This window comes from Balaenoptera borealis, assembly GCF_965194805.1.
Source record: "Balaenoptera borealis genome assembly, chromosome: 9".
NCBI classification, from domain to species: domain Eukaryota; kingdom Metazoa; phylum Chordata; class Mammalia; order Artiodactyla; family Balaenopteridae; genus Balaenoptera; species Balaenoptera borealis.
Window position 1 is genome coordinate 10,120,836 of NC_138873.1, and position 22,955 is coordinate 10,143,790.

The 22,955-nt window shown below is 43.2% G+C and overlaps 1 protein-coding gene across 7 annotated transcripts in view; it reads right to left on the minus strand.

Moving 5' to 3' along the window:
* Positions 1–3,274: 3,274 nt before the first annotated feature.
* ARID1B (AT-rich interaction domain 1B) overlaps positions 3,275–22,955 on the minus strand; it is a 406,097-nt gene continuing 386,416 nt past the window's right edge. For all 7 annotated transcript variants that reach the window (XM_082404508.1, XM_082404506.1, XM_082404503.1 and 4 more), the window contains 7 exons: positions 22,183–22,321; positions 21,437–21,609; positions 15,729–15,879; positions 13,229–13,325; positions 11,025–11,808; positions 9,040–9,170; positions 3,275–6,399 (listed from right to left, as the gene is read on the minus strand). In XM_082404508.1, coding sequence (XP_082260634.1) covers positions 4,675–6,399; positions 9,040–9,170; positions 11,025–11,808; positions 13,229–13,325; positions 15,729–15,879; positions 21,437–21,609; positions 22,183–22,321 — 3,200 coding nt within the window. In that variant the 3' untranslated portion in view covers positions 3,275–4,674. The remainder of the gene's footprint in view (positions 6,400–9,039; positions 9,171–11,024; positions 11,809–13,228; positions 13,326–15,728; positions 15,880–21,436; positions 21,610–22,182; positions 22,322–22,955) is intronic.

Here is a 22,955-nt window from a genome sequence, read left to right on the forward strand (position 1 = left end):
GGTCACGGAGATAGCAAGAGAAGATTCCGTGACATCTCCTTCAATGAGGACATCTCAATTTCAGTTTAAGAAATAAGAATACGCTGAGGAAAAGCAAGGGACATGGATGTTTAGAAGTCAAGCATGATCCTCGGCTAATGCAGTTATTTCCCAAAGCTCTGCAGCATGTTTATATGAATTAAAAAAAAAAAATTTCCAAGGTTAAGTCAGGAAATAGTCAGTACTTGGGATAAACAGATTTCTTTTTTGTAGGATTTCTCAGTCTTTAATGTGATACTATGGATTACAGATGCCCAAGAGGAGAACATGTGAGGAGTGGTTTGTTTGTTTTTTTTAGATCTCCTCTGTTTCTTAGAATATACTTTAGAAAAAGCTGGGGTAAAACTTGAAAAAGTCCTTGAAATCAGATTCAGGAAGAAAAATTAGTCTCATACTTTGGGACACATTTGATGTTCTTCCCCCAACTTCCCCTCAGGGTTTCATATATTTAAATCCCAAGTGAATTAACTTGACTTTGGCATTTGAGGGGATTGCACGACTTGGATCATCATAAAACAAATGTAGGACTGGAAATCAGATAGAAGCATGAAACACAGTGACTGGAGATGGGCATGGGCGCGTGTGGCGGTTTGTGGAACTTAAGAACAAAAAAGCCCTTAAATAAGGTCTTCTTGTATAGTTTTAGTCAATTCCTGAACTTCCAAGGGCTGATCACGTAAGCTGGGATCACTGGGTACCAGGCTACTGACTCTGGCTTTTTCCCCTCCACTTGGGAACGTACAAGCACCCTCGTGTGCAGAGAATCAGGAAGGGAACCAGACGCTTTAGAGTCACACTGTAGGGCTGGAAGGGGCCTCAGAGACGCGCTGTCCCACTGCGTTTTCTAGAGCTCACAAGCATGTGGGTCAGGCCCCAGCTGAGAGTTGACTGAGTTCTGATTTTAGTCCAGAACTCTTCTTATACCAGACCCCAATTCCCACAGCTAGAGCCTCACTTCACTTCTTAGTCAACAAAATGTACTCAGTGTTCTCAATGCATAAAAGCTGTATTTGGAAGATGAGTTTATTTCTGTAATTGTCTGACAAGAACGACCAAAACATAACTGAATCAGGGTCTTTGCTCATGAATGACCCTTCAGCACCTAGAACAGAGCTTGGCACGCAGCATGTGGTCAGTGCATTTCTGCTGAATTAATGAATAACGTGACATCTTAGCAGGTTATATACTATCACCAAAAATATGTAATGGCATTTTTAAAAGCTCATTTGACTCTGAGGTTCTCCAAGGGAGCTGACGGGATGGTGGAGTGCGAGCATATCAGGCAGCTGCGCTCAGCTCCCCAGATAAAGAAGTGAAACAAAACTCAGCAAGAAGAAAATGGGCTGTTTGTCACTTTGGCTTATTTATAATACTTTCTTTGCTTCCTTGCAGGTGAACAGATATGGGAATCTGTACATGGTGTTTGATAAAAAATGAAATATTTCCAGCAGGTTTTAAATGGATGATTTCAGGGCTAAAGCCATTTTCTTTTCGTAAAAGAGGTAGTTAATAGCTTACATTCTTTATCACCAAACTGCTCATACCCCCTTAAAAAAAATCGTTCTCCATTATAACTTTAAAAAAACTGCCTAACTAGTTTTTGAATAGGCCACATTCACCGATAAAAACTGATTCTATATCATTCTCAATCTCAAACAAAACATTTGAATAGTTATTTCTGCACACATGCCACCCAGTAATATCTTATGTGACATTAAAAAATTCACTCAAATACCAACAGATTCAACTTTATAGCACCATTCCAAAATACTAAACTTTCTTTGCACCTTTATTTCAATTTTTTTTTTTTTTTTTTTGGTACACATTTAAAGTATGGGCATCCTGTAAATTTCTGAAAAGCCTCATAGGAAAAAAAAACCAACTCATTTTTAGGACAAAGCAATGACTCAGTTTGTAGGCAAGATGATCTCAGGCAGGCTGTAAGTTCTTCATGGGCTTCTGTAGTCTTCATTCTGGGGTGAAAATGTAGAAAGGATGCTAAAATCTTCCTGGATTATTATAGAGATTATGCTGTGTATCGTATGTAAAATCTTGTTGCTCAGACTCTAGGTATTGATAGCAACCATGACAACAACAGTCTTTTGTAATGATTTTACTCTTTTGATTGACAAACTTCAAAGTTTGTGTATACCTTTTATTCATACTCTGTAAGAGAGAAATTAGAATAATATTGAATCCCCTCTTACACATCTCCATATTTGAAGGTTGGAGCACTAGAATCTGTTCTTAGCAAGCAGATGTATTTAAAGTAGAATTATAAATGGGTTTTAAATTCAACCTATATTTGGCTGCCTTATTATATAAGAAGACTAAGTAATGTGGGAGTTGCCAGATGATGAGAATGCTTGCAGAAAAATTTTTTTCTTGTAACACTGGAGTCCTGTTTCACACTCTGATGATACCTGAGTGCTCTCGTCTAACTCTTCCGTGTATTACCATGAGTAATGTGCACCTGGGTAACAGGTCTGGTGAATGGACTTGGAATTTCTGAGTCTGCTGAGATTGTAAGGTGGTGCGAAGAGGTAGAGTCAGAATGGTGTCCACTAACAGCTGAACTCTGCAGCCGTTTCAAAGAAATTGATTGTTACACAATAGCAGTCAACGACCCCAGGAAGAAAAAGTTTAAATTAGAAGTGACAAGTATTAAAAAGCTGCTGTGCACCGGGTAGGAAGGAATATGAGGATATTAATATGCCCTGAAATAGAAATAATCACTTTGCACTATGTACACCACATACAATATAACATATTCTTTTTAACATTGCACAATATAAATATTATACACGGTGGAGTAAACTAATGCAAAATAACTTTGAGGCACACAAGAGAAACATGGAATAGATTGAACTCTGATCGAAATTAAGATAGGGATAGAAAAAGGCAGGGTGTTACACTGGCAGGCCAGTGAGCTCCTGGGATCTCACCTCAAGGGCCGGCAGCCACCTCCCATACACACTGAAAATTCTCATACCTCAATGTTGTTAGAGTTGATTGCTTCAAACAAAGACTAATTAGCTAAATACTTTGAGAAAATCAAACTGTTGCTCCCCACTCTCAAGTAGGTAACCCTTAAAGGTCCCTCCCGACCTCAGGGTTTCTTAATGAGGGGCTATGTTAGTTACACGGCTGTTTTTCCCCTATTTCTTGTTACTTGGTTACTATGAAACCACTTTAAGGAAACTAGAACAGTATTCAAGAACACCCATCACAGTGCTTAACAAGATTTAATGTACATTTATTCTTAACATGTGGAACATATAAAGATTTTATACTGAATAAATGATATTCATTAAGCCAGAGGAAAAGGAGGAATTTACATCAAGTTTTTTTCTTTTTTTTTAAACTACATTATCTTGAAATACAAATGTGGATTCTCTTCACTGAAAAATCTTTGAAGTTGTGTTTCTTCCTTTTAGTTGTATTTTTTTCTTTTTGTCTGTACTGGTAACCATTGTCTAAATCAATCCATATGCAACCATTTCCACACCTTGATTCATGAAGCAAATTGTGATCAGCTGCTCTCCCGAAATAGAGCATGACTTTATACATACAGAAACTTGTACATTACCCTCTTTTTTTTGTTTTTTTTTTTGTTTGTTTTTGTTTTTTGTATTTTTTCTTTTTTTTTTTGGAGATATGGCCCTAATGAAAAAATATATAAAATAAAAATAAAAAATTATTTAAATCTACCATCACTTCGTAGTTACCACATCATGAAAAAGAAACTAAAAACTCTGTACTAAAAAAAAAAAAAAGGAAAAGAAAAAGAAAAGAAAAAATGAGGGTATGTTTAATGTACAACTTCTATATACATCACAGCCCATAGGCAGTAAAAAAAATATTTAAAAAATGATTAAAGGAATTGTGAAGAACTGTCATGTGGAAGGTCAAACAACAGACAGCAGACATGACGGTAGTGGTGAGGAAGCAATTTCTGTTGATCGTTGTCAGGTATGTGTTTTCAATCTTAACTTAAAGAAACATTGTTTTTGCTCCTAGCCTAATGTAACCATTTTCCTGTGGAGAAACCAGTATCATTTCATACTTTGACTGCTGACTGACACACCTCCGTGAGCCCCTATACCTACATCTCTAGAAGTTTCTATTGCACAGAGCTTTGGGCGATGGGATACAGTTTTTATTTTTTCATTATTTGAAGAATAACACAGCTAGGAAATTGATAATTTTTCACCTTTTTGCCTCAGTGTGGTGAAATTTTCCCATCTTAGCATCTTTTACCGTAACTTTTTTCTTTAAAGTCAATTCGCTTCCCAAAAAATGCAGTAAGACATGGAAAAGCACATTAAAAAGAAAATTGGTGAAAAACAAAAAGTGACCTTTGAATGCACTAGACAGCAACTTTGGTTAAAAAAAAACAACAACAAAATAAAAAAAAAACCCAAAAGGATGTACTTATACACACAGACGGCAAATATTAATTTCATAACTGTTCGAATTAATTATCTCTTTAATTCCCAATTGGTAAATAGTGGATGGGGCAGAGGAGCAAAGATTTTCTTTCCATCTTCCTACACTGGAGAAACAAGAACAGAAAACAGCCAGTTATACGGGAGCCTCTAGTCTTCACTCACACATGCTGCCTTCTCACTGATGTCATAACTGCCCAATCTGAAACAGTACATCACAGATGACAGACGCAACCAGAGAGTTCAGGACGGCTGATATCGAGATATCCAGCAATCGACCCTCGTGCAGAAGGAACTCTGAGCGGTTCTCGTCCACTCTGGCCATGGCCAGCAGAGCCTTGGCCGCCCTGCACATCATGTCCACGCTAGGGGGCTCTAGAGGCGGGGGCTGCATGTGCATGAGGTTATGCTGGCTCTGCTGATACTGGGCCATCGTGACCCCATCCTCTAGGAAGCTTATCAAGTTCCCGATGCTTCCTTTCTGCACAGCTATTGCCCTTGCAGCCAGCGCGTCCCCTTGGGCAAGGTTCGATAAAAGCGCCATGGACATTTCTCGACAGACTGGGTTTTTGCGATCCCCAACGTACCTAACTAACGTGGCATAGAATTTCTCCTGACGACTAAACGGAGGCGTAGCCAAGATCAGGTCCACATTGTTGTCCTGGATGCTGAGTTTACAGAGCGTCTCCAGCACAAGTCTCTGAGGCGACAGGACAGAGTTGGGTCCCACAGTGGGAAAGGGGTCTTGTGCCTCTGCTGACGGGCACACCATCCAGTGCAGCAAGCCATCCAGTATTGGCAAGCAGATGCTTTCCGTGTAAGCAGACAAGTCTAGCTGCCCAGAAATGTTGGCCAAGGTGACCAACGTGTTATCCCTTAAGACCTCGAGGCAGTCCCACCACCACTCATCTTTGCTGCAGGCCACCCCTTTGTCCTCGTCTTCCTCCTTCTCGTAGGTCTGCGGCGCTCGTTTTCTCTCGGGATGCTCGTGGTGAAGAAGAATCAGCTTCCCCAGGATCAGCACCAAGCCTGGATGTTTGGACATTTCGGCGTCATTCCCAGGCACAAAGGACAAGCTCCGGACGATGTTGGACACGCAGATGCAGCGCTTAGCCAGCGAGTCCTGCCAGTGCGCGACGGTGCAGAGCGGAGCCTCGTCCCGGCTCCTCGGCTCGTCCTCCAGCAGCTTGATATTGCGGTGGCTTTTGGCTTGATGGATTCCAAAGGGAAACTTACTGCTTTCGGTTTGGGCACCAGGGTTTGTGTCTTCAGGAAGAGCCCCTGGCCGAGCAGACAGGACATCATCAATGGTTGCAATGATGCTCTTCTCTTGCTGCTCTTCAGAATCCCCTTTGCCTTCCTGCTCTTTCTTTCTGCCTGTGGAGCTTAAAGGGGGAGGTGGACGCCTGCGAGGAGGGATTTCCGTCTTGCTCTCAAAGTGCGTCTGGATGTGCTCGGTGGTGTCCCCACCGCCGAGCTGCCAGTGCAGAAGTCCACTGCTGAACTCCTGCACACGACCCAGCTTGTCAGACCGGTCGACGACAAACAGGTTGTTCTTTTTGACTATCTTGATTGGCAGCTTGTCGAACTTACTGGCTTGCCTGGGCTTCTCCTTTGGATCCGCGGTGGCATCGGGGGAGGCCAAAGCCGTGCTGCTCCTGTCCTCACTCTCCGCCTTCCCACCGTCTTCCTCCTCGTCTTCCTCCTCGTCCTCCTCCTCATCAATACATTCCGCATCTTCTTCCTCTTTCCCGGAATCGTCGGCCGAGGACTGGCTGTCATCTCTCTTTACCACATTGTGATCAAGTGCTTTTTGGCTGGGGTCTCCCACTTCATATTCCATAAGAATCCCAAAAATGTCAATCAGGCATTTCCTAAAGTACTCTACTAAAAGTTCGAGAAATCCGGACAACTAGAGAGACGAGAAAGAGAAGAGGTACCATGTCATAACCTCAGGTGCGACTGAGAGGGTGAAAATCCTGATAGCTAGCAATGCATTTGCTATGATTATTTTCATGTTTTAATTCCTTTTTGGCTAGGCCAGGAAAGAGAAACCATGTGTCAGCTAGAACTATCTTCCTGAATTTTTCATTATTGATCAAACCAACATTTACCATCTTTCTTATTTGCTGTTTACTTTCTTACAGTATCAACATGAAAACTTACTTGTTATTTTCACATTTCTGATGTTATCAGTGAGGGAGTGCTCTGCTGTTCTTTACCTTTGTTTCTGACTTAGACACGATGCAATCATGACTAGGAGAGTGGGAACGTGGATTTTCTAGACTCATGTATCCAAACTGAGTCTGTCCTCTTATTTATCTGAAACTTTGCTTGCCTGGATTTTTATGGTTATAATTCTTAGGATTTTATGGTTATTTTTGTCTTAGGTGCCAAAGGTTATTCTAATTTACATTCTCCATATATTTGGGGGAGAAGGTAATTTCAGCAATGTAGTAGCTCATAAACACAAATCAATTTAGTCCCTGATAAATGAATGAGAATGTTTCACAGAATGCACTTTTATATTTCAGCTATTCACAACTCCAGCTGAAAGACAAAAGCCACTATGAGAACCGTCTTTGTTTCCTTTAAGCAAATGTTTATTTCAAGAAAACCAACATACTCCATGGTTAGCAACTGGCCTGATCCCCTCAACACCATGCCGCTGCATTTAGGGATGATAAAGGGTAAGTAAGTGAATGAGGATTTCTTAATGACAGATGTTATGGAAATCAACCATAATTTCATATCCTGCTGTAAGTTTCCTGAAAGTGGGTTTGAAACAATTATTAAGAAGTAAGGGGGGGCTTCCCTGGTGGCGCAGTGGTTGAGAATCTGCCTGCTGATGCAGGGGACACGGGTTCGAGCCCTGGTCTGGGAGGATCCCACATGCCGCGGAGCAGCTGGGCCCGTGAGCCACAACTACTGAGCCTGCGCGTCTGGAGCCTGTGCTCCGCAACAAGAGAGGCCGCGATAGTGAGAGGCCCGCGCACCGCGATGAAGAGTGGCCCCCGCTCGCCGCAACCTGGGGAAAGCCCTCGCACAGAAGCGAGGACCCAACACAGCCAAAAATCAATAAAATAAATAAATAAATTTAAAAAAAAAAGAAAAAAATTATTAAAAAAGAAAATTTATTAAAAAAAAAAAGAAAAAAGAAGTAAGGGGAAACCCAAGGGCCAACCAGATAGTACTTGCTTTTAGGGGATGAAGGCACAATTTTTCAGGTGGAGGTTTGGATGTCACCCCCCCTTCCCACCTGGCCCCCAACTTAAAGCTTAGTTTCTTCCCAGGGCAAGGGAAGCGGGAGAATTGCTGACGCAATTCTGGTTATGAAAAAGTGTGCTCAAGACCAGTTAGTTCACCTAGCATAAGGACGAAAATTTATTGCTCTAGCAAAGGTAGTATATACTCTTTTAATACTTATTTTCTGTTAAAATGGATTTCATGCAATGTTTATGACCTTATTAATATACTTGCTATCAACTGAAGAATTGCCTTTCAGAAAGGGCTCTAATGAGGACTTAAATGAGAGAAGAAAGAGGAAGTGGAAGATTCTGGTCCTAGTTCAGTAGAAGCAAGGCAATTAGATGTTTTGGCTTTTTTCGGCAAAAGCAGAGTTGTTCATACACAGAAGGGAAAATAACCTTTTCTGATTTTTGTTTCTAAATATTTCTTAAAAAGTCTGTAGTCCAGCTGACTCTTGGGCCTTTTTCCTAATCCTCAGCTCCCTTGCTCTCTTCTAGCTATTACGCTGGAAGCTACTTGAAGACTAGAACAGAACAAAGGAGGGTTTTTTTTTTTTAAAGTAGTAGGCTTGTAAATGACTGCTTCAAAATAACCTTGAGGGAGGCAGAGACGGGAGGGAATAGACCAAGAAACAAGTTTGGCCATGACCTCATTACTATTGCAGCAGAATGATGGGTACAAGGGGGTTTCTTAAACTGTTTTCTCGACTTCTCTGTATATTGGTTTGGCCAAAAAGTTCGTTCGGGTTTCCATAACAGACAAAACCCGAATGAACTTTTTGGTCAACCCAATACTATACATTTTCTATAATATAAAAATTCTTTTTAAATTTCACATTTCTTTTTAATTAAAAGAAAGATGTTAGGTTCCCCTGGAAAATAGGGTAATGTCTCACTGCTATCTACTACATGGTAATGTCTCATCCAACACTGACTACAGCCATAACTTTATGTTACATTTGGATTAATTCCCATTAGCCTGCTAATATTCATTCTAAACAACAATTTAATTTTACCACTATTGTCTATTCCATATACATACACACATGTGCACACAAGGTCACTATTTTCTTATGAGAAACATAGGTATGTGTATATTTATACTAAAGACTGAAATAAATTATTATTCCAGACAAAATTCTCAGACAACTATACATTGATTGATGATGGTTTATAACAGCTGCAATGATAAAAAAATGTTAGCTGGTGAGTGCTAATTACCTTAGGCATTATAGCTTAAGCATTATGCACTACTTCACTTTCTTATTCTAATTTGGTCCTCAGCTGGATTGGTGCTGGCTTACCTGGGAGAGATTGAAAGTAGCGACAGTGCTGTCATCATATAGAAGAATATTAATAGTGTCCAAAGCCCAAGTACTTTCAGCCAGAAGACCTGACTTAAGGGACATCATCACACGCCAGGCCTCAGGAGTAACTAAAAACGGGGGAAAGAACGAGGATATGATTAATACTAACTCTACGCATGAAAGAATAGAAAATAACAAAAGAATAGGAAAAAAGAAGCAGAGTGTTAAGTTAAATATTGATTTTAAACAAATGTTCTGAGGGACAGTTAAACATGGTCATTTCAGATTCTTAGGTGGAGGTGACAGCTGCACTAAGAAACTTCTGTGGCTGAAGAGCTTTTTGCTTTGCAGGTTAAACAGAGGTGGGAGTGGGTGAGCATGAGTGAGCCTTTCTGTATGTCTTCTTTTGCTCCGTTCACAAATGTCTCAAAAGGTGGCATCTTCCGAAGGCTGGTGAACACGCAGAATATAAGCAAAATTTAATTCCCAAACAGCACCTTTTCAGATACAAAGCCTTCATTCTCCCGTGCCGTCTTCTGTCTGAGCTCCTGCCCGCACAATGTGCTGCGGACAAGTATTAGCACTTTGACGGTTCAGGTTTTTCAGGAGGTTGGCTTGAGCCAGAGCGACAAGAGGAAAGATCTGTTAAGATCTGTCAAAAGATGGGGCTGGGAGGAGACCCCCATCATGTGTCTGAAATTTCAAGGGAAGCCACCTCAGGAAACCGGCGGCAGCACGTGGTTCCAGCAGTCGGAACTCCCCACAGGAGCAGGCAGGCCAGACGCCAACAGCAAGCTCCTGTGTGGGGCCGTGGGTTTCCACCTTTATTTTAATTTCATCTAGTTTTCAAATTTTCTAAGATAGGCACATAATACTTTTGCAGTAGAAAAGGCAAGCTTTCATTTTAAAATAAGGAACATAAGTTTCCCTAGGTTGGTATAACATGGACTAAGAAATTTTTTAAAAATTTAAATATATATATTTATTTAAACATCTATACACACACACATAAACACACAAACACATGCGTATATTTTTACATATATATTTCCATACATAACATGGTGCCCAGGGTCTATATCTCTCTCGCCTCCAGTACCCTCTCTATGTAGAACTCCTTACTCCCCACCCCCTATATACATCCTTAATGTCCAGTGATTGAAAACATCCTTGATAGCTTTAATTTTCTAATCACTACAAATGATTTCAAGCCAAGTGATTCTGAGATTTTTGGAAAAAAACTTTTATACAACTGAACTCTATTAATTTCCTTTGCTGTGTTAAAAAGTACTTCAAAAATAATGCAGAAAAACTCTGTGTACTCCCAGATACTCCGAATCTCTACTTAGTATTCAGAACATTCCGAATAGGATGAATAAGTGACATCAGCGTTCAACGGAAAGAGTTCCTCGGCCGCTATCAGCAGTGCTGCACGGATTACAACAATTCTATATATCGTGTCATATGAAGTTCCATGTTGCACATCATGTATCTATCTACATAGCACAGTCAGTTTTCTGTTTAGTTCCTGGGGAAACTCACTGTCTGTACGTTGTTGCCAAAATTACAGAGTGACCTGCCGTCAAATCTTCTCAGGCCGCCCTAGTGTTTCATCAGCCTGGCAGCTGCTCTATTAAGCACACATGGCAGAGATTAAGTGTTTGGTTAAGATCAAATCTTTAAGCCCAAAACACAGTACACGGTCACCGAGGAATCCCTGGTCTCTCACCTGGAGCTCTACCCTCTCACACAAATAACACTCACACGTGAAAATGCCATTTTAACTCTCGCTCTTCTCTGGCACTACTGCCTAATTCACGTGAGCGGCTTCCAACTGTTGCTCCTGCACAAAAACACGTCCTGATAGTTTGTAGTCACAGAATGGCATCCCTTTGAGATTAAGCAACTACATCTAACCTAAAATTAAAATTCTAGATCACAACAGGAATTCATTTCCGGAGCAGAGCCTCGGGAGTGCTTACCGATATCTTTTGAGGTAATCTTCCGCCTTTGTTTCAAGACGGGCTGTGATGCTTCCACAGAGCCAGGCGGAAAGGTAATCTCCCTTCTGATTGGGGGCGGCTGGGGGGGCGGCCCCGTGACCTGGGCCGTGGGGACGGTGGGCATGACCTTCTGCATCTTCATGGAGGGCAGGAAGGGGGACTTGCTGGGAGACATGCGGCTCTCCAGGGAGCGCTGGAAGGAGGCGGGGCTGGGCGCCCTGGAGATGTGATTTGGCAGCGACGGTGGCGTCTGGTAGGATGTCTGAGGCGGGCGCGTGATGGGCTGCATGGAGGCTGAAGAGGACATGTAAGGCTGACGCTGGCTGACGTGGGAAGGCCACTGGCTCTCGTGGTTTATCCTTTGATCAGGTACCATCATGTCGTCCGTGCGGTTCATGCCTGGGTAAGGAGGTGTCTGTGCAGGGCCGCCGGGGCCTTGCCGGCTCTGGTAGGGATAAGGCATATCGTTGCGTGTCGCCCACATACTCTGCTGAGGCCCTTCGCTGGAGGACGACTGCATCGGGCCGCCCATCATCTGAGGCGGAATGCCGTGCGCCTGTATCTGCCCCGGGCCTTGCATCCTCTCTCTGGTATAGGGGTACGGGTACTGTCCCTGGATGGGCCTCCTGTCGGGTCCGGAGTAGGAACTTCCGTACTGGTTATACATCTCTTGCTGCTGGTTGCCATACTGCATGTTGTACATGTCTCCCTCGTGGCGTTTGGCTGGAGGCCCATACATGCCATCCATATGGCGCTTGTAATTCTGAAAATTCACATAAAGACGAATCATACTGATGTGCTTTTACAGGTATAATCACACACTTAAATTATGCAAAACAGTTATTACCTGGTGGAATGTTCATTTCAAAATGAATATGGGAAGCTCCCACAACATCTACGGACTAACAATTTACGCACTATATTCAGTATTACATAAACCATGTCACGTACTCTGCAGGAGCTTTCGCAGTTTGTTTTCATGTGCTTCAAATTTTCTGTGGGGAAAAAAAAAAAAAGCCTTCTCGCCTGGTATTTTCCAGGACTGCAATCTGGGGAGAGTATGGTTTTGGTGACCACCACAGAGGCAGTGCCAAACAGGGGCTTGGAGATGCACTAGGGTGACTTCCGTAGGTAGAGAGAGACCTCATCGGAATGGACTGAGCACTTTGAGGGCCAGCCTGAAGGGGTCCTGGGTTAGACAGATTCCTTGGGCCTAACTTTACAGAAAAACTTGCACACAGAACCTGGCTCCTCAGACTGGACCTGTGCCCCCTGACACCTGACATTCCATGGCCCCGTCCCAACTTCCAGCTTGTCTGGGTCACATTCTCCACGAAAGCCTACGAGGACAGGGCTGGTGCAGCCCCTGCTCCTAACTCTCCTCCCCAGGGACGCCGGGGGTTCCAGCACTTGATCAGGGCTCGAAGCTCCTGATGAGAGGGAGGGAGGGAGGTGCTCATGTGTTAATTAGCGTTCTTTCACTTGACTTGAAAACTGTTTAAGATCAGTTGGTTTGATAATACAATTCACTGTATAAACATGCTCCAATAAAATTAAATAAATGTTTAAAATCCCTTCTATTTTACAAGAGGTCTTAGACCTGAAAAGTTGTTTAGAAACAGCAAATTCCTGTGTCTGAAAAGCCACGGCATGTTGTGCAATCCTCTGCATTAGTCGTGATAACTGCAAGGTTACCTCACATACTTCACCATCTCTGAGCTGCAGCGCTGTGTAAACAGCATGAACCTAACACCTATCCTATAAAGTGAAAATATGCGGTCATTAATATCTTACTCTTAAAAACAAATCAACTTTCACTATTAGTATGTAATATTTTAAGTTGTTTTCCCTACATATCCTCTTTAAAACATATTGACAAATTTCTGTGCTAAAATGTCCTTTGACACAATAGTACACAGAACACACACATGTCTAAAACATACTTGAACTTGGGCTTATTATTTACAAGGATGAATGTCCTTAACTTCCTACACCATGTTATATTTTCAAGAGCTATTTCTAATTTGCTGATTTCAAAATCCTAAGAATATTTTCTTAGCATAAACAAACATAACCTGATTGTTATATGTCACTTTTGTTATACTTCCTAAAACTGTCCCGAAGTAGTACGAGTTTGAATTTTAAACAGAAAGCACAGAGATGCATGCCGCTCGCCAACTCACCGTCTGCTGTGGATACAGGCCCGGCTGGTGTCCTCCATATGGCGGCTGTCCTGAGGGAGGGCCTTGGCCTGGGTACTGCTGCCCGTAAGGTTCATGCCTAGAATGAGGCAGTCAAAGAAAACTTCATTTACCATGGACCTCAGGCCAAGGGAGGAAGGAAGAGTCCATTTCTGGAAACTCCACGGCACCCCCCTCCCGACAAGCACTGTTGAGTAGCAGCAGCAGTTCAGCTCCCAGCAGAAGGGGTGGCAGCACCCACTGTGGGGACGCTGCCAATCCCTGGCCGGTGGGTGGGAGGAGCCCCACTGGACGGGCCGACACCCTCCGCCTTTGAAGAGAGGCCCCGCCCATCCACTGAGGGACGGGGAGGGCACGGCACACGCTGATGTGAGGTATTAACGAGGGCAAGAAATAACAGGAGAACCGAAGAATCAAAGCAGTATTTCTAGGAGAACCAGAACATTGGCATATAATGGTGGAAAATATTTACATGTCTTACTTTCTCATCATGAATATAAAATGTGCAAGTTTTTAAAGGGATACTTCAAAATCAATCCAAATGATACTAAGTATAGATAAAACTACTCAAAATTTCAAAGTCCTATGACCCTAAAAGGCTACAAGAAAGAATAACACGGATGATTTAAGTACTTCTATTAAATCTTAAAATGGGAATGAACAATACATTTATTTCATATTGAGAAATTATAAATACCATAAAAATAGCACGTTTAAAAGAGCAATAAATTGAAAACTTAAAAGCGAAGCTGGTGTAGTTAGTATACTGAGTCTTGTAAGAAAGAGAATACTTGGACTGAATATACTCCTAAACTGGTCAAGGAGTGAGAATAAGAAGGAAAATAAATAAATTTTTAGAATATCACATGTAAAACAGATACATGGGAAGTTTTTGCTAATGACATGGGTATCTAGAAGGGAGCTTACAGTTAGGAGGAAAAAAATATAATTGACATGGATAAAATTTCAGCTGAACAAGTAACACTTTTCAGAAGAGAAAACTTAATGAGGTAAATCCTAATGTGGTAGAGCCAAAATGACTATTAAACCTAGGCCATGCACTATTCCAGAAAGCATTCTAGAAGAAATAGAAAAGCATAGTTGCTTGGGTTCCTTTAAGAATATATGTCCCAGTATGACTGTTCTCCATTTAACCTCATCAGCCTACCCCTCACCCCTACCCTCACCAAAAGCTTTTTCCGGACCCTCAGAAACAAACCAAATCTTAGTAAAACCCTGATCCAGGACACTAGGCATCACACAATGGTAACTGACTAAGGCAGATTTCACAAATAAACCTTCGCTAGGAGGTCCGAATGAGAAGTCGAGATTCCTGAGTCACTATTAGAAAGTACCACGTGGCTTTGAGCACGTGAGGCTGTGTAACTCAAGAACCAGGCTCATAGAGAATGCTAGAAAGAAACCTTATTTGGTAAAACAGTGATTTTTCAAATCTTTTTTCCTTTGTGTTAAACCAGGGACACCTCACTACTCAACCTACAACCCCAGCATGTGTACTGAGTGAGGAAAGGGGAGCAGTGTGGATGGAGGCCTCGCCACATGGGATTCCAAGGAAACGATGGAAACCATTGCCTGTCCTGAGATCTGCCTGTGCAGCGACAGTTAGAAGAGGAGCCCTCTATTGTACGTCCACTGGTTTTCTTTAAAAATGTTAAATTGAAGGCTTTGTTTCTGAGCACTTCTCCGTTAGGGAGGTAACGAACATGCCAACCAAGGGAAGGGGCTTCCGTGGTCAGGACCAAGGTCAGGGGCCTTCTTCACAAAAAGAATTCCACCCTAAGCCACTATTTTAGGAAGCAGCTTCCTCTCAGAGACATTTCAATGACTTTCCTTCTATCTTATTAAAATAATCTGAGCCAGTAATGCAACCTTACTTGCCATTTTAATATCAAGATGCTGTCCTGAAAAAAAAAAAAAGATGCCCTGGCTTTTCTCAGAGATGTTTATTAAGGAACAAAGTATTTCCTCCCTGTTTAAAATGTTCACAGGGGACAGTGGAAACAACTGAAAAAACAACACCTGGAAGACCTTACCGAGAACCACTACCACTGAGCCTGCTGGCAGCCCTGTGTGGCACCACTGCCCAGACCTCGGCCTCTGGGAGAAAGGCAGGCGCTGAGGTCACAGGAGGAGCCAGGCGTGGAAGCTCGAGGCGGCGGTCTCGGTGTGGTGACAGCCCTGGCTCTCGCATCCTGAGGGAGAAGACTCTTGCCCTGGCCAGCCCAGCCCCGGCCTATTTCTAATTTGTGCTTTTGGGCACTCGCTAATGAAAATACAGCGGTACTTGGTGGCCTGGGGACAAGGTCCTTCTCCCCAGTCCTGTTACGGTCGTCGACTGAAGGCAGCCATCTGACGCGCACAATCCTTTGAAACTCCATCGGCTACCCGGGCTCAGAAATGTGTGTGTGAGGAGGGCGCAGTTTCTATAAGTCATCTCACCTTCATCTTAGGAAACACTCACCTTCGATCGTAACTGGCTCCATAGGGAAACTGCTGCCGCTGCCCCATGCCTAGACTGGACATCGCTCCAGACGGGCTCTGGTTATACATGTCCTGCATGCTGCTGGTGGGCATCTGTCCTTGCGTCAGGAACGGCTCGCTACTGCCAGGCACTGCAATAGTTTCAGTAACAGACAAAAAATCAAGCACTTTCAAAAGCCAAAGGGCCCAAACATCCCTTTCTAGTCATTGCTGTTATCCTTAATATGACAGACAACAATACCGATGAAAGAGCTTAATATGACAAACAACAATACCAATGAAAGAGCATAAGGTCTGCAGTCAAGACGGGCCCTGTTGGGGCAGGATTCTAAGATGGACCCTGAGGTCCCCCTTCCCTGCCCCCGTACACACCTTGTATGAGTCTTTCCCTCTGAGTGTGGGTAGAACCTATGAATGTGATAGGATGTCACTCCCAGGATTATGCTACATCACAGGGCAAAAGGGATTTCACAGATGTAATTAAAGTCACTTAATCAGCTGGCTGAGCTAACCAAAAGGGAGAGCACCTACGTGGGCCCTTTAAATCAGCACCTAGAGGTGAGAGACGAGCAAGTTGGAGACACTCTCCCGCTGGCCTGAGAGGCCCATGTGTTAGGAACGACGGAAGCCTCTAGGAGCAGAGAAGTCCCCAGACGACGGTCAATAAGAAAACGGGACCTCAGTCCGACAACTGCGAGGAAACAAATTCCACCAACAACCTGAACAAGCTCAGAAGAAATGGAGACCCGGCTGACAGCTTGATTTCTGCTGTGAGACCCTGAGCTGGGAACCCATAGAAACTGCGAGGGCATACGTGTATGTTGTTTTAAGCCACAAGTTTGTGTTATGCAGTAATATAGGAAACAAACACAGGCTCAGATCCATACTTATTTGGGTAAGCTGCTGAACTTCTAAGTTTAATTCCTTGTCTATAAAATGTGGTTGGTAATATCATCTCGTGGAATGGTTGTAAGGAAGAGATGAAACATATATATAGAGTTACTTCCCTTCCCTTTTAGGGAAAAAAAAAAAAGTGAAAACCTTAACATAACCACCCATGCGCTGACTCACTCTAAAATCAGGATGAAGAAAATCACTAGGGAGTTAAGAACAGCTCAAGAAGGGATGAGATACAACTATTTCTAACAAGGGGTAGAGTGTCAATTAGGTCAAATATGCAAATTAGCATTAGCTCAGAGCCTGAAGAAATTGGGTCAAGCCCAGAAACTAGCCTGTAGGCAAATTAAACATTTTAATGCGAATCTTAATTGATATACAGTACTACCACCACCTGAAGGTTACTTTTATGTTCCATGAGATAAAAGCCGATTAAAATTTTGTGACCTGATAAAATTTGTTTGGCTGGTAGAGAGGTGCAAATAATGAAGCCTGACACTGGTAGAATGTGTTTTGCTTTGTAAGGTGCTTTCACATACTTTATATCTTACCAGATCTTAAATCAACCTGCAGTAGACCCAGTTTTGAGGTTACTTTCCATTTTACAGATGTAAAAACAGAGACAGACAGAAATAAGGGGGATAACTAAAGTTAAATAACTTAATTCCCTAACATAAAGAGTTCTTAAAAATCAATAATAAAAAAGACAATCAAATTAAAAAATGGGTGAACACGTTGATGGACATTCACAGGAAACGACAAATAAATGGCCGATCAATATATGAAAGATGTGTGACCTCATTTATAATTAAGGAAATCCAAGTTAAAACAACTGTGAGGCTTTCCCCCTCTCCCAATCTGATTGGCAAATGTTAAAATGACTGATAATAATCATTCTTAGTATGGGAGGACCCACACGCTCATGTTAAGAGTATTAAATTGGTATAACTTGCCAATACCTGCTATGATAGGCTATATTTTGGTGACTCCCTAAAGAAGCACACCTCTGGGTGTTCTGTTCATAGCTTGTGAAGTCCCACCCACTAGGAGGCTGGGCACCAGCAAATGTGATGCAGCAGAGGGTTGTGAGCGGTTGCAGGTGAGGCTGCACTCTTGGAGTGCTCCTTCTGGAACCCGTCTACCATGTCACGAGGCGCCCAAGGAGCTCCACGGAGAGGCCCCGTGGAAAGGCCCCACGGAGGAGGCCCCCGCCAACAGCTCCAGGAGTTCCCAGTAGAGCCTCCAGGTGACACAGCCATTCAAATGACACCCCAGCTCAGCAGAGCTCTCCGTCAGGCTTCAGCTGACAGCAGCCGCCTCAGAGTCCCAGCTGAGCACGTGTGGAGCCAAGGGCCACCCCGCCCATCACAGGACTGTGAGACAGAATCCAGTGTTGTTGTTAAAGCTACTAAGTTTTGGGATAGTTTGTTACAATAGTAAAAGATACTCAGTAAATGAAAAAAGAATTCTTATCCTTTGATGCAGTTATTCTACTTCTAGGAATCTATTTCACAGAAACACTCTTACAAGTGTGAAAAAACAGCCATACTTCAATAATCACTGCATCATTATTTATAATAGCAAAATATTATGAAACAAACCATCCATTGCTAGAGCATTAAAAAGAATAAGTAGGACTGTATGTGTAGATGCTAATAAATATTCAACACACACTGTTTGGGCTTCCCTGGTGGCGCAGTGGTTAAGAATCTGCCTGTCAATGCAGGGGACACGGGGTTCAAGCCCTGGTCCGGGAAGATCCCACATGCCGCAGAGCAACTAAGCCCGTGCGCCACAACTACTGAGCCTGTGCTCCAGAGCCCACGAGCCCCAACTACTGAGCCTGCGCTCTAGAGCCCACAAGCCACAACTACTGAGCCCGCGAGCCACAACTACTGAAGCCCGCGCACCTATAGCCCGTGCTCTGCAACAAAAGAAGCCACCGCAGTGAGAAACCCGCGCACCGCAACAAAGAGCAGCCCCCGCTGGCCTCTCTCCGCCAACTAGAGAAAGCCCGCGTGCAGCACCGAAGACCCAACTCAGCCAAATATAAATAAAAATAAATACACTGTTAAGTTAAAGAATATATAAATATTCACTTATTGTTCACTTACAAGCAGTTAATCAATCAGTCCCTCAATCAGTGATGAATTAAGTGAGCAGGTGGGGAAGGCAGGCAGGTGGACATGCAGGGCCGAGGCTACTCAGGGCTGCTGAGTCTTAGACTGGGCTCTTTCACCTACTCCACCACCACGCTGCAGCTCAGCAGCAGGAGCGACAATACCAACGCCAACAACAGGGAGCGTGACAGCCACTGATGTTGGTCGTTCAACAGAAAATCAGGGCGCCACCAAGCTCGCCGCCACAGTATGGTGAACCGAGGAATGGAAAACTTTATTATAAAGGGGGTAGGGCTGTAAGAAAATATGCTTCCTGTGGATTTTCCGTTTATCTGCTTTAATTTGATACTAAATATACCAGTACCGTAAGGTAGCAGGTGAGCTGAAATAGACTGGGGAAATGCGAGGCAGAGCTTCCCGCTGAGCCACTGTACCATTTACACAGTTGATGAAAACACATTGTAGAGCTACCTAGTATTTAGCCAGGTAACCCACAGTCACCCCCCACTCCCACGTTTATTTTCATTATAAAAAAATTATCGGCATACGGAAACAAGAGAAATGGAACTCTTGCTGTCTAACGTAGCATATAGATAGGATATTGGAATAGTTCACAATAACTTTTGAAACCAGATTCCAAAACTTAATTATTTTTTCCATGTTAGTGTCATATTTTCAGAGTCTAAAAATGTTATATATCCACCAACAGCACTAACAACATGTTCCTTCTAGCGTCTCATACCACTAAGGAAAACAGCTAACGCCAACATTCACAAAGCTTTCGAATTTATGAGCTTATGGATTTACTGCATGTTCTGCAAAATCTTTACTTGGAATAAGCAGCTCGTAAACTTTTTGAAAGGAAAAATTATAGATTATCTTGCTTTGTGTAACAGATATCTGAAATACATATGAAATACAATCTCATTTGTTAATTAAATGGTACTATGCCCAACATTTAAAAATTTGAGATAATTCATTTTTATTTTGCATTGCTCTGTAATACTTGTGAAAGCCAAGGCTTTGGGCTTTATGTTTCTCTCTACTCAAGACAGTATCAAGAAAATCATGTACCCCAAACATCTAAATACAGCAAAAGTACTATTATTTAAGGGATCCCAGAATAAGTACTTCCATAAAAATATTATTCACCATTTTTCTGTATGCTTTTCAAAAAATATTCATATCATGCCTCAATTTCACAGGACTCAACTGCATCTGGAGGAGCGCCAACAACATTTGGCGCATGGATGCCACTGGAGAGCTAAAACAGGCTTAGATGGCTACGGTCTCGGGGCTACGGGAGTGCTGGGGGCTGGTACCCACGAAGAAGAAACCCACCCTGGGTGTATGCTAATGTCAGTGAGAACTCTCGGTGACCTCGTCCATCCTACAGTTGTCGATACCACTTCTCTGCTTAGTTCTCCAAGATTATACCTAATTCCAACGCTCTGCCCAGCTCCAGACATACACTCCAACCACTTATCGCCCTGACTTATCCACAAGTCAACTCGGGATTTCCTTCTCTAGCTTGTTCATTTCCCAGATGTCCACACCACACGTAGTAACAGCCAACCCTATTTCCCTCTCTTTCCCAACTGCCCACACTCAGGTGGTAACATCCTCACCCTCTCAGTCACCATCACTTGGTTCTTCTCCCCACGTTCAGTCCATCAGCACACCCTGTTGTTTCTACCCCCCGACATACATACCGGGTGGTTCCACTTCTCGCTCCCTGCTGGGGTCTGACTCCAACCCATCACCTCTCCCTGGATTATGACAGTGGTCTCCCCATCTCCACCCTCACCTCTCTCCAATATGTTCTCCATAAATGTCCAGTTATTTATTTATTTTTAACAAAAAACCCAGTCACCTCACTTCCTGCATAACACCCTTCAGCATAAAACCCCAAACTCGTCAACATGCCTAGGAAGGCACAAAGGCTCTGCCCCGTCGGCCTCGACGTGCTTAGCCTGCCCCCTGCTCTCTGTGCCCCAGGAGCCTTGCACCTCCTCAAACACACCAGCCCCCCTCCTGCCTCGGCCTCCCCAACTCCTGGCTCCTCCCCAACTCACTCCCGTTCCCCAGGTCTCAGCAGATAACTGACAGCTCATCAGAGCCCTCTCCACCCCACCACCCTCCTTAGGAGATGCCCCTCCTTCCATGACCTGCACCCAACATCATTGCTCTTTGTGTCCTTTCTTGCCTGTTTGTTTCCTTCCTTCCATCAACCACCATCCTTAATCATATATATGTGGTTTAACTTACTTTTTGTTTGTTGTTTGTAGACCGTCCACTCCACAAGGAGTCTGGTTTACCAGCATTCTACCTGGCACTCAGCCCCATGCCCAGGTCATGCCATGACGACCATGACACCAACTCCAGGCTGCGCTGGGAGCACGTTTGCTTACAGTACATACCAGTCACTCTTCTAAGGGCTGTGTTTACGTGCATTAACTCAATTAATCCTTGTGGCCCATTATTATCCCAATTTCTAGATGAGGAAACAGAGGCACAGAGACGCTAAGTACTGTGCCCAAGGCCAGAAATTTAGTAGGCTGTGGAGCTGGGACTCAAATCTGCCTCGAATGGATCAGTGAATCAGTCACGGGATGGCAGACAGAAGAACACCCTCTGGACCAACCCTGCACAGAGGCCCCTCGGCATTCACCTTTCCTCAGTCCTCCGAAGGGGTCCTTGTTGGGCTCATAGGGCATCCTGCCCATCACTTCTGGCATGCTCATGCCCTGCTGGTACGGGGCGCTCGGAGTCATGGAGTTGCGTTTTGGGAACGATGAATCACTTGCATCTGAGAATGGGTCGTGCACACTGACTGTACTGCTTCTGATAAGATGAGAGACGTGAAAGCTTAACGACAGAGCATTAGTCACCTCCAAACACTTACTGAGAAAATAAGCCAACCTTGAAATCTGTACCTGCAAAAACCATCCAAAGTAAATCATATGAATAAAACTAGTGGTAGTTAAATATTTAAAAACTCACTACAGGGCTTCCCTGGTGGCGCAGTGGTTGAGAACCTGCCTGTCAATGCAGGGGACACGGGTTCGAGCCCTGGTCTGGGAAGATCCCACGTGCCGCGGAGCAACTAGGCCCGTGAGCCACAGTTACTGAGCCTGCGCATCTGTAGCCTGTGCTCCGCAACAAGAGAGGCCGCGACAGTGAGAGACCCGCGCACCGCGATGAAGAGTGGCCCCCACTTGCCCCAACTAGAGAAAGCCCTCGCACAGAAACGAAGACCCAACACAGCCATAAATAAATAAATTAATTAATTAATTAAAAAAAAAAACAAACTCACTAGAGAACACAATTGCCTCTCTCTATAAAAAGTTTGCTTCAGAAAAATGAAAAGATAGACAAATCTGATTTTGTATGGCTCCCAGAGATGTTTCAACATACCTTCCACCTTGCATTGGGGTCATCTGTCCATGAGGGGTGGAGGCCGGAGTAGGTGGCTTCAGGTCACCTGGAACCTCTGCCATGGAATTACTGCCAGTTGACTGGGGAGTCTGTGGACCTTGCAAGGATCCTGAGTTAGCTGGTAGTAGTAGTACCAAGAGAAAATGGGGGGAAATCTAGAGGTTATCAAGTAAGCTCATCCTTGATAGTTATTAAAAAAAAAAAGAAAGGAAAGAAAATAAGACATCATCTTATGTAGAAATAGTAACAATATCCATCGCTGGTAACAATGTAGTAAAATTAATTGCTCTTACATTGTTTACAGTGAAAATTAGTAAAAGCTTTCTTTGTAAACTATTTGGCAACACACTTCAGATGTGAGCCATAAAATATATTTATACCTTTTGACTGGGTAATTGCCTTATCCCAAGAAAATAATCTAACATAAAGAAGGCTTTCGGCAGAAAAATGTTTATTTCAGTGTTGTTTATAATGGAGGTAATCTGAATATCTGAGAATAAGGAAAAATGGGATGAAAATTTTGGTATATCAATTTGATGGACTATTGTGCTGTTATAGAAACAAATTAGAAAAATTATCTGGGTCTTAGGCAATGAGAAGTGTTTACGTTGTAAAGCAATGATACAAATTAATACAGAGCTTTATATCATTTCAGTGCCTTCTCAATGTCTGGATATGTCTATGCTGTCGTTAATAGTCATCTTTAGCGCTATGAAATCATATTTGTTATTTACAGAACACAAGTCATATTG